General features: G+C 43.0%; 1 protein-coding gene across 1 annotated transcript in view; it reads left to right on the top strand.

The window, feature by feature from the left end:
- Window positions 1–12,785, top strand: part of ZNF185 (zinc finger protein 185 with LIM domain) — a 76,698-nt gene that overhangs the window by 54,662 nt on the left and 9,251 nt on the right. Inside the window, exons 22-27 of the mRNA XM_063142061.1 lie at window positions 1,099–1,182; window positions 5,604–5,699; window positions 8,516–8,605; window positions 10,344–10,412; window positions 12,086–12,166; window positions 12,311–12,413. Of these exons, the coding sequence (XP_062998131.1) occupies window positions 1,099–1,182; window positions 5,604–5,699; window positions 8,516–8,605; window positions 10,344–10,412; window positions 12,086–12,166; window positions 12,311–12,413 (523 nt within the window). The remainder of the gene's footprint in view (window positions 1–1,098; window positions 1,183–5,603; window positions 5,700–8,515; window positions 8,606–10,343; window positions 10,413–12,085; window positions 12,167–12,310; window positions 12,414–12,785) is intronic.

Genomic DNA, 12,785 nt, shown 5'->3' on the forward strand with positions numbered 1-12,785 from the left:
TGTACAGCCTGCCCTGAGCCCCATAAGCAAGCCTGCTGTCCTCAGATATGGTGGAAGATGCTGTCCCACCACGAGTGTTGAAGCAAGATTAGACTGCCTGTTTGGTTTGCTTCTGTGTGTGGACTGGGGTGGGGTGGGGATTTTCTCCTTTGCCTCAGGCAGCAAAAAGTCCTGGGCAGGCCCTACCAGGATAGTTAGAAACCTGATTACATGTAGGACCAAAACAAACATTTCCTTTAAAGATGTATCTACTGGGTATGTCTTTTGTTCATTTTTACTCTGAGTAGGTGCAAGGCCCCTGATCCAGATCGGAATCTTAGCATGTGTATGTGGGGGGCGGGGCTTTTAACTCTTCTACCACTAACCCCACTGTGATGTCTAGCCCTGCTCCCCCTGGGTTGGAAGAAGGTGTTTCAGGTGATCAATCAGAATCACACTCTGAAGTAGAGGAGGTGGCACCAGAAACAGGCCAGCCTGTATCAGTGGGGGAGGAAGCTCTCACGGGCTCTTCACCAGCTGGGAGTGAACCCTCTCCAGCGCTTATCTCCTCAAGGACAAACAATACACAATCAGTGGGAAGCCAATCTTCTTCCGAAGGGGAGAGCACGGAGAGGTTAGCTGATCCTAGAGTACGCCGCAGACTAAAACGAGCAGAGCTAAAGGAAGGTGACAGAAAGTCAGCCCGTCTGGCATCCCATCAGAAGCTGCCTCACAGCTAGTCTCTCTGAAATTAACATATCTTGGGAAAGGGCTTTCCATTCTTCTTGAAAGGACAATTGTCTCGTTTAGTTTGCATAGTTTTGCCTAGGGGAAAGTCCCAAGAGATTAGATTCTCTTTAGGTGGGAAGAGATGTTTATTGATTAAATAAAGCTTTGTGGATTACTTAGCAGTCCTCGTTATTGTCTCCCAAGAAGGCGGGAGGTTTTTGAGAAACACGACACCCACTATGGGCCCAGTCCAGATTGGGGTTCCCACACCTGCCATTTCTATTGCAAAATAATGATCCATAAAGCAAATGGCTCTCTTAATCTGGGTGAGGACCTGGGTAATGATGTCTGATACTTTAAACGCCTATATCCCCTTCCCTAATTTGGCAGGTCCAGCTCCCTCTCCGCAGAAAGTGGTGTTGCGACTCCAGAGAGCCAACTCAGAGAGCACGGGTCAGACTCAGACACAGGAAGGTAAGGAACCGTAGCAGGCTGCTTCTTGCAGTTTTACGATCTAAGTGGAAAGATGCCGTGAAAATGCACTTTCCTCCGTCACTGCCCTCTAGGCTGGCCATTTCCACCTCCCCATCCCTGCTCCTGTGTCTTTGAACTGCATGCAGACATGCACAAATGAAGCAGGGGACGGGGCCTCTTTTCCCCCATCACTGGAAACAGCCATTTTTTATTTGAAAATATTGTGTGGAATAAACCTCGGACTCAGGGATTGATACCTGGAATAGAAGTGGGATGGCGCTCGCTATGTATTTTAAGACTGATTTATTTATTTATTGCATTTCAATACTGCCCAAAAGACGAAACTCTCTGGGCAGTTCACAAAAAATTCAAACCATAAAATACAATTTAAAGTATAAAACTTAATCCGCAATATAAAGACACAATATAAAAGTACAACCAGAATTGTCTGCATGTTTCCTTGAAACCGTCCCACTGTTTTCAATGGGGCTGGCTCTCTAGCAAGTGTATTTAGGACTGCAGACCTAACAACTTAGCTTAGACAACAATGGAGGTGACCAGTATTCCCAGCCCCCCTTGCCAGCTCTCTCCTGTGTTCTGAACAATGAACTTCTAGTGGCAGCGAGGAGATGGGTCATGAGGACTGGAAACTCGTCAGATACTTTGAACGGGACTTGGGTGCAGCAAGGAAAAATGTCAGGCTCGAAACCTCTTCTGTGCTCGTTCATTTATTATTATTTCTCTACCACCCCATAGCTGAAGTTCTCTGAGCAGTTCACAAAAAAATTCTTAGCATTCAAGAACTGGGATAGGCAAACCTGTCAGTTTCGGTCTCGTTCAGTTTCTCAATTTTCCAGACCTTGATTCTGCATCAGTGTGCCAATTCTATTTTTAAAAGTCGACATGAAAACTTGTGTGCATTGTCAACGCGCACTTTGCCTTATATACATTTTTTTTTCCTGTGCACTTTTCCAATAGATACCTACTTTCCCCAGCTATGCTGGCTGGTGAACGTTGGGAATTATTGGACTTCTTTTCCTGTCTAAACATGCGTAGGATTGCACCCTGATTTGATTTATTAATTAAATTTAGGTCCCACCTTTCCGCCAAAAATGCCTTATGAACAACACTTCTTTACTGTTTGACAATAAGCATACCATGGGTAGAATCATTACTCTTCAGATATGTCTTGTTAATTTGTTCATACCCACTTCGCCTTTTGATAGAAAAATCTAACCTGAATTTTGGGAGCTAACCTTGCTACTTTTGGGCAGATTGTATCAAGGCTCTACTTTTCGATTGGTTATATCATGCCCGCTTTGCATTGTTTTCGCTTCTCCGGATTCTTGTGGCTTCATCTCTCTTCCCTTGGGTTCTCCAAGATGAATGCTGAGGGCTCTGAAATGTTCTTCAGCTAGTTCCTTCAGCATCCATGAGCAGAAGCTCACACTCTGCTAATCTGAATTCACTTCAAATAGCTAAATATGTCTGAGTGGCACTCTGATTTGAAGGAACACCTTTAAAAGCGAACAAACTGATCATGCTCCATTAGATGTAACTCATTTGATATTTTGGCTATTTGTTTTTATTCCTATCAGTGATTTCCTTTCTTTTGTACATTATACACATGACTCCAAATCCGCCTACAGTTACTTCTGATTGTTGCATTAAAGGACTTGAGTTCGTTGGGATTCGCTTGTTCCATTTTTGTTCTATAGGACTTAGCTGGATTGGGGCCATTTTTAGTGTGGCATCCTTTGTTTCTGGTACTTTTCCTCTTTGGGGGGATTGTTTTAACACTTCCTTATTTTATCATCCATCTGTTCTGACCCTAAACACATTTACTTGGATGTGAAACCCATTGATTTCTACTGAATTTACTCCCAGGTAAGTATGCTTGGGACTTCAGCCATGGCTAGCTTTGGATTCTTGTTCCTCTTTACCATTACGATAGTTTGCAACATTGCAAACTATTTGGCCTTGTTTCTTAAAGCCCGACCAGATGCTGTGGATTTCTTTTCCACTCAGCTGCTTTACATCTGGAAAAGTTTACTTCTTATATGCCCGAGCGTGCAGACCATCCTAGTATCACTTCAGCTTTGGATCCTGGTAACAAGATCCTTTTTCTCTAAAGCAAACATGGCGGTTTGGAATTTTGTCTCCCATGTCACAACGGTAAACAGAAACTCTCCCATGTTTATGGACTAACTACTCCGATAGTTCGTCATGGCAAAGAGCCAACACAGTCAACCTCTGAGAGATCATACTGTATGATGATGACATCTGGGATTTCTTTTAGTCTCCCCAGAGGGAGACATACGTTTGGCATGTCTGAGGCCAGTTATAGGATGCCAGGCTATGTGGGCAACCACGGTGCGATGGAGAGTGGTCACAGGACATTGCCATCTCTGCATCACCATGCTAACGAGGCCATTCGATCAGCGACTAGTCATGGCACCACATCGTATCCAGGCCACCAGCCACAAAACACCCGCAGGTTGGAGATGAGTTATGGGACAACTTCGTATCTGAACAACCAGGAATTCAACAGCGGAAGGTAAAGGGACAGTGAACGTATGTCAAATACATGTAAAGAAATCTCCAGGGAACAGGGGCCCATCATGCAGGCTGGAAGAGTAAGACCTTGGCCTGGCATCTGAACGTATACAGTGAAGACGCCAGGTGGGAAGGGCAGTCCACAGATAGGGGGCCACTACAGAGAAGGCTCTTAACCTTGCAGCAACCCCTTGGGCCATTTTTGGCAGTGGCACACAGAGAATAGCCTCTAAAGATAATCTTAGCAACTGGGCAGGAACATATGAAAGAAGGGAGGCTGCCGACGGAAAGCTATGCCAGCACAGAGGTACTGCCAGTAGGCATGCATGGATTTTGCTGTATCCATTTCCTCCAGGTTTCACAGATGGCCAGGCGTCTTTCGTTCCATTGTCCGCTCATTGACGGAATCAGGGTTTTGGTATTGCACTAATTAATGCACACTCACAAGCGAATGAAAATCGCACAAATCACCCTTCCCTGAACGAAAAAAATGGTCTGCAAATCTGCAGAATCTGCACAATTTTTTTTTAAAAAAGCTGGTCTGCTGTGGAAGTCTATACTAGGGGTACAGTGCCTCAAGCCTTGGGGCAGAATTTGGCCCTCCAGAGTTCCCCATATGGCCACGCCTCCTTCCTCTAGCCCCACTGCTTTCACCCAACCACCAATTGCTTAGAGGTTTCACAGCTTCTGAGCAGTTCTCCCTGCTTTCTAAAAACTTGAAATGCTTTTCCTAAGGGCAGCAAGTGCTTTAAGCCCTTCTCTCAGTCCCACCGCCATCACAGGCACCCCTGGTGGGGACGTGGCCTTCTCGGTGGCTGCTCCTGAGCTCTGGAACTGCCTTCCCAGGAAAGCTAGACTGGCTCTCTCCTTGCTGTCCTTCCAGAGGCAGGCAAACAAATTTTTGTTCTAGTAGGCCTTTGGGAATTGTCTGGACTTCTGTTTATGTGTTTAATTTAATTTCAATTGTTATTGGTATTTAAAATGTTTTAATATTGCAGCAGGTTTTTTTAATTAACATTTTTATATTTCTATTTCGATGTTTTTAATTGTATATGAACCTACCTGTACGCTAAAGTCCTCCTCTGGGTCCCTACTCCAAGGGAAGCTCAGAGGGACAGGGTCTTTTCAGTGGTGGCCCCCCAATTACGGAACGATCTCCCCGATGAGGCCCACCTGGTGCCAAAATTGTTATCTTTTCGGCGCCAGGTCAAGGCTTTTCTTTTCTCCCAGGCATTTAACAGCATATGTTGAGTTTTAACTGACTCCAGTTTGGCCTGGCTCAGAATTTAGAAATTGTTTTACAAGTTAACTGATTTTATGTTTTTAAATTTTGCATTTTTTTTTTAATGTTCAGTCTTTTAATCTTTGTAAACCGCCCAGAGAGCTTTGGCTATGGGGCGAATGATAATAATAATAATAATAATAATAATAATAATAATAATAATAATAATAATAATTTTGTAAAGCCACCTCAAGTCCCAGTATTGGCAGGATTATTATTATTATTATTATTATTATTATTATTATTATTATTATTATTATTATTATCTTGTCTTTGGCCACACCCCTTTTGCCTTGGACCTGCCCACTACTGGAACATGGTCCCTGAAATCTTCTCCGAAGTGGAATTTTGCCCTCAGGCTGAAAGAGGTCCTGGACTATCGGCCTATAGAAAGGCTCATAACGTCTTTGAAATACTCAAGGCGAGCTCCCGGAGTGCTCGCGTCCCATTCAAAACAACAAGAACTTGTCTAACACTAATACTCCCGTTCCTGTATTTTAAAGGCATTATCTCCTTTGTTCTTATGTTTCTTGCCCTGTTGTTTGCATTCCGACCTGTTAAAACAACTGTTTCTTCCTGATAGGTCCTACTACCCTTTCAGGGATGGACCAGCCATGGGCTCCCCAAGAAGCCACAGGGTGCCTTTCTATCAGGACATTTGTGAGACAGAGACCAGAAGGTAAAGACGGGGTGCTTCATAGGCTCAGGTGGGGCAGTGGAGGCTGGTGGATCTGGTTTCAGTGGGGCTGTGAATTCACTCTGGGGCCAGATCTACACCAAGCAGGACATAGCACTTTGAAAGCAGTTTGAAAATAATAATAATAATAATAATAATAATAATAATAATAATAATAATGATACATTTATTTGTTACCCGCCTCGATTGTACAACACAAATGCAAACACCATAAAATACATATAACTAATTAAAACATTTAAAACTAAGACATTATTAAAAGCAGCACATTATTAAAAAGGCATCTTAAAATTCAACTGGGTAGGCCTGCTGGAAGAGATCAGTCTTGATGGCTTTCTTAAATTCCGGAAGACTGTTAAGTTGATGAAATGGTATATGGATTGTGTCACGGACCTCAACAGTTGTCAGTGCACTTCAATACTGTTATAAAGCAGTAGTCTAGATCCTGCCTGCGGCCCTGTTCAGAAGACAGCTTAAACCATGGCTTTAACCACAGCGATAAAGCCAGAAAGCCTGGCTGTGTTCAGAAGACACTTTAAACCATGGCTTTAGCCACGGTGGTTAAGCCAGAAAGCCTGGCTGTGTTCAGAAGACACTTTAAACCATGGCTTTAGCCATGGTGGTTAAGCCAGAAAGCCTGGCTGTGTTCAGAAGATACTTTAAATCATGGCTCTAACCACGGTGGTTAAGCCAGAAACCTGGCTGTGTTCAGAAGACACTTTAAACCATGGCTTTAGCTATGGTGATTAAGCCAGAAAACCTGGCTATGTTCAGAAGACACTTTAAACCATGGCTTTAACCACGGTGATTAAGCCAGAAAGCCTGGCTGTGTTCAGAAGATACTTTAAACCATGGCTTTAACCATGCTGGTTAAGCCAAAAAGCCAGGCTGTGTTCAGAAGACACTTTAAACCATGGCTTTAACCATGGTGAATAAAGCAAAAAGCCTTATTCACCATGGTTAAAGCCATAGTTTAAGGTGTCCTCTGAATGGGGCCTCGCTTTCTAGCTTAACCACCATGGTTAAAGCCATGGTTTAGCGTCTACTGAATGGGCCCTTAGTTCCAGTCAGAATCTGTCAGAACTGTAAAGGATGTATCCAGGGTACTGAACCCAATCCCCACAATAGGTTCAGCACCTTGGATAACGTTTTTTTTTTTTTTTTTAAGCATTCCAGCAGATTCTGACTGAAACCAAGAGTAGAATCGCAGCCTCACCTAAATCAGACCCACCAGCTCCCACACGGAGCTGTATGTTACCTGCCTGAGCTTTAAGATAATTGTCATAGAGTTTTCTCCAAAGTTCTCAGAGGAACTATCCTCCAAGGTAGGTTATTCTAAAGAATGGGCTTCAAAGCTAACCAGGCATCTCTGCTAGAATGCTAGGATTCATTCAGAAATCACCCAGCAGGTGGCGCTAGAGTGATTCATTCATTAGTGATAGAGATGTATGAGAAATTCTTTTTTTAAATTACTTTTCCATTAAATGAATAAACAAAACTTAGAGCAATAGAGTACAAAAGCTTATTATACTGAGTGAACATCCACATTCAGTGTTGTTGTGCCAAACTTGCACTTCATAGAAAGAGTTTTATTTATTTATGTTTATTATTTGTTTGCAACATTTATATACCGCTGAATATAATAGAATCTCTCAGTGGTTCACAACATTAAAACACAATATTAAAACATAGCATTGAAACACAGCATAAAAACACTTTGAACTACAGAATGATGATCTCTGTATGTCTGGAAGTCTGAAGTCATTTTCTTTTTTTGTTAAAAAAAAAGTCAAAAATGGAAACCATGACTAGATATGCACTACTGCTTTATAACAGTATTGACGTGCACTGATAACAGTTGGGGTACAAGCCACATTCCATATATCACATTATTATTATTATTATTATTATTATTATTATTATTATTATTTTGTATCCTGCCTTTTTCCTAATACTGGGACTCAAGGCAGCTTTACAAAATTGTAACATATACAATTAAAACATAGAGATATAAAAAAGTTTTTAAAATATAATTAACACATTATCCAAAATACTGCAACAAATGTCATTGTGTGTCCTAGAATGTATAAATACGCAAAAGGGATATAGCCTTACCATGATGCGAGCGTAAAGATTTGATGCAAGGTGTAGATCTGGCCTAAATCTTTATGAAACTATCTTGCTTGTGCAATCCACGTACTGAGCAGAATTTACCCAGTTTACACTGCATGGAACTGAACATGGATTTGAATGCAATCTGTGGTCGAAATCCATATATTTCTGAGCTTCTGAAACAATTTGTTGAACTTTTTTTTTAAAAAAAAACCAAACTAGTAGAAAAATGCCTACGTTTGAAAATGTGCATGAAAGAATGCATACTTTAGGGAAATGAGCACAAGCACATTTTAATCAATGGGAGAAAAATGTGTACAATTAAAAAAAAAAGTACAGTTTATACAGGCTTTGCCTGACCTGTAAAGGCCCATGACACTGCTCTGTTTAATTGTAATTTGGCACTGATGTTTTTAATTATTATTTTAATTTTATATTGTGCCTGTATTGTATTAAATGTGTTTTATTCTGAATTGCTTAGAGATTTCATTCTATGAAGAACTACAAAACTATAAATAAATAAATAAGAATAAAATAAGAATAAAATAAAAATAGAGAATATTTTTTAAAAATTAAAAACTAAAAGATAAAAAAAATAAAAAGTAAAAATAAGGGCTCTCTCAGTCTGTCCAAATGTCTGATCTTTAACGACGGCCCTCTTCACCAAATTTCCTTTCTCTTGCCAGGACTTTGACAGGTTCAGGTGACAGGGCCTCACCTGATTCCTTTCAGTTTAAGAATACCTCTGGCTATGACTCAGACCCCACCACATCGAGGTAAAGAATGGCAAAGCTCTTTCTCATTGCTATGGTTTTCAATGCACGAATCCTCACACGGCCCATGAATCAATGCCGCTTACCAGTATGGGCAGGTTTTGGTTGTCAGAATTGTTCTAAAGAACTCAAGGCAGCTTCCATATATGAGAGTTGAGGAAAAAGAGGGGGAAAGCACCCTGAAAAGGCTATAAGAAAAAAGAGTCTACTAGTTCTGGTGCTAAGAAATGTCAAAAGAAATTTATTTTTATCCGAAATATAAAAATGTTTAAAAACAACAACCTTTCAACCAAACTTGTACAACGCTCAACGTTTTGGATCCGGAGATCCTTCGTCAGGAGCTGTACCATGAAATAAATTTGACTGCTGATGGAGACAGAATGAACACGACTGCGGTCTTGTAAAAAAATATCTCGAAGGTTTTAAATTTATAATTACTTCAAAAAGTAATTTATTTCGTTATACAGCTCCTGATGAAGGTTCTCTGGATCCAAAACGTTGAGCGTTGCACAAGTTTGGTTGAAAGTTGTTGGTTTTTTTGAACGTTTTTATATTTCGGATAAAAATAAAGAAATTTCTTTTGACATTTCTTAGCACCAGAGCTAATAGCCTCTTTTTTCTTATAGCTTCCACATATGCCCTTCCTTTTATCCTCACAACACCCCCTGCGCAGTAGGTTAGGCGGATAAAGAGAGGAGGTAGTGCAGAGCCACCCATAACTGACCTCACCCATGGCCAATGATGTGCGTGCTGGTCATGTCCTCCACCACCGACACATTCAGCAGCAGTGTGGGGGAGCGCTAAGTGAGCAGGGCTCTTCCACCCTGTACACCAGGGGTGTTAAACGTCAAGCCCGTGGGCCAAATCCGGCCCAGTCAGGGTGCCAATCTGGCCCTCCAGTTTTCCCCAGATGGCCCCGCCCTTCCTTTGGCTCCACCTCCTTCCCCAGCTCCTACCCCTTTTCTCCAACTAACGATCATTTGGTGGGTTCCCAGCTTTTGTGCTGTCCTCCCCCCTCCCCCCCCCCCCCCGTATTAAAAGGTTGGCATGCCTCCCCTTGGTTCCTGGCAGTAAGAGGTTCATGCTCAAATATGTGGATATTTTCTCTCTCTTGGCCCTGACCCTTTTGCCTGGAACCTCAGAGAACGTCTCTGAAATGGGCTGAAAGAGGGTTGATGCTCCTGCTGGGCACATACATTCGTACATGCATTCCCCCCCCCTTTGCACTGCTGCACAACACATTGCCAGCCTGGCTGGTGCGTGCATCGTTGGCAGGGCTGGTGCATGCATCACTGCCCCCCGCTACTCCCATACTGCTTTCAAACCATGCGTGAGATCTGTGTGAACCCACCCACCCTCCATGGAGCTTCATGACCAAGTTAGCAACCTGAACCTGAGTCCGCCTGCTCCTAGCCTGATGCTCAAAATGTAGAATCCAACATAAATCCTACTAAGAGTAGACCCATTGAAAGGAATGGGTCTTAAGCAAGACTTAAGTTGGATTTTACCCGAAGCAACAGCTGGGCGACCTGGGTCCCTCAAGATGTTCCTGGACTACAACTCCCATTGGCCCCAGCCAGCATGACCAATGGCCAGGACTGATGGGAGCTGTGGTCCAGGAACATCTTTGCGACCCCAGGTTCTCCGTCCCTGCTCTAAGCACTGCCCCACGCTGCCTCTAGTGTCTGGACTATTTTAGCTGAAGCAAACTTCTCTCTCCTTCCCTTCTCTTCTCCGGCAGCAAAGGCCTCCTTTTTGTGAAGGAATCCATCAAGAGCACCGAGTTGTCCTCTTCTCCACGTTACAACAGGTAAGGGAACAAAACGTTGGAAGGCATCTCTGCAGTACACCAGTTCATACCAGTTTTATCTCTAGATGAGTCCACGTGCAAGATTGTGTTTGTTTTTACTTATCCCTGGGCCCCGTTCTCCTGTTGTGGTCATTTTGGTACACACACACACACACATCAAAATATGGCTCCACTTATGTAGAAAGTCCCCATAACAGATCTCTAAACTTATTGATGCAGTGCAGCCAGCCTTCCCCAACATGGATCCCTACAGATCTTTTGGACAACTCCTAGCGTTCCTCATCCTTGGCCAAGCTGGCTGGGGCTGATGGGAGTGGAAGTCCAAAACATCTGGAGGATGACAGATTTGCAAAGGCTGATGTAGCCGATGAGAAACTCACCCAGGGGCTTGTGTGTAGGTAAGGATGGAGAAAAGAGTAAAGGATGGAGTAAAGGATGGAGTAAAGAGTTGCTCATGAAATCAAACATCCTGTGAGTGACTACACATTAGGGAGGGGCAAACTCATCCGAGTCATGTCCCACGTATCGGACCCCCACCAGTTGTCTGCTCCTGCTTACCACATGTGGCCAGTAGGCAACTGATCCCTTGTTGAGCTGTCATTTTGCATTAAAATGGCAGCTCAGCCTATTTCATAAATGCCCATTTGCGCAAACGATGGCCGCAAAGCAATCATTTCCGCAAGGGGTCAGTTGGTCGTGGGCTCTCAGCTTAACTTATTTTATAGGGCTCTCAGCTTAACTTATCTTACAGGGTTGTTGTGAAAATAAAATGGAGAAGAGGAGGATCATGTACACCTTGAGTTCCCTGGAGGAACAATGGCAGGATATAAATGTAATAATAACATAAATAAAATAAAATACGTCAGCCCACCCCAGCCCAGAATTTCTTGTGCTGTCCTTGCATTTTTTCTCAGACCTGATTTGTGGCAGGGTTTTGTTTGTTTGCTTGCTTGCTTGCAATAAAAAGCAAGTTCTGTTGAGGCTTTTCAGGGCTTCTCTGCCTTTAATTAAAAGTTTCCTGCTTGCTGGTCCTTGCCCATTTTCTTGGATTGTGTTGATCTCTGCTGGAAGATCAATAATGAATTAAGCCTCTTTTAATTGTCTCACATTGCAATCCTATGCATGTTTACTCAGAAGTAAGTCGAATTTAGTTCAGTGGGACTTAATTTCAGGTAAGTAGTAGGGATTGCAGCCCTAATGGCATTCTTTCCATACGGAGAGCGAGGGGTGCCGCTCTAATGACTGATTTCCTTTCCTTTTCTGTATGGTAAAATAGTGGGAGCAGAAAACTAACACTGGGACAATACTAAATACATGGTATTTAGTAATTCCACCACCATGCCCAACCGAAGGTAGTAAAATGGGCAGAACTTGCTGACAGCAAACTTTTAATTAATATTGCAGGGTGCCCTTGCTGAATGGGACTATAATATGTAAGAAATGCTTATAGAAGGACATTGCTAGATGTCATTGCATTGGATGAAATACTTTGTGACATACACTTAAATTCAGTTTCCAGCTAATTATAGAAAAGCAGTGCCTCAGAAGCATTTCAAGACTCCGAGTGTGGGAGCAACATCTCTCACATCTGCCCATATTTTGATTTGGTTATGTAACGTTTGAGTTTTTATCATATCCCTCCTGTATGCAGTAACAATCTTGCCTTCTTTCAGTCGCAGCCTGGCTGATCTGTCTGAACTCGATAAATCAACTTACAGCAGTGCCAGTTATCTGAATAGTGCCCCCCCTAAAAGGTAGGACAATTTGCCCCCCCCCCCGGGAGGCTGGCTTTATATTTCTACATGAAGCAGCCTGGACAGTGCTGGAAGCTGGGACAATGCTGTAACATTTTCTTGAATCACCTTGACTCATGACCTCTTCCTTTTCCACCTCTTCAGGCTGTCCGAAGACATCTGCACTTATTGTGGCCGGGAAATCCGAAACTGTCCGAAGATAACCATTGAGCAGCTCAAAATCTGCTGCCATGAATACTGCTTCCGGGTAAGGGCCCTCTTTTGCTAAACATTGTGCTCAAGGAACTCAAAAACAAACCAAGTTGGTAGGAGGAAAATGAGATCCAGTAATATTATACACTTCCCGGTTGGATAATTCATGGCAATAGTCTGAGACGGCCCTACCATGAGGCAGAGTGAGGCAGCTGTCTTAGGTGGAAGACATTGGTAGGGGCGTTGGTGAGGTGTTGGAGGACAAGATGCCCTGCCGAGTCCGCATGTCATGCCAATCCATTCTGAAAACAAGCCACCCTGAACCAACCAGCAACAGACTCTGGGTTCTCAGGGTGGCTTGTGCATGGTTAACAAACCATGCTGAGAAAATAATGCCGGGTTCGGATGTCACAACAACCACTCTGAA

Source organism: Elgaria multicarinata, chromosome 15 (assembly GCF_023053635.1).
Source record: "Elgaria multicarinata webbii isolate HBS135686 ecotype San Diego chromosome 15, rElgMul1.1.pri, whole genome shotgun sequence".
NCBI classification, from domain to species: Eukaryota; Metazoa; Chordata; class Lepidosauria; order Squamata; family Anguidae; genus Elgaria; species Elgaria multicarinata.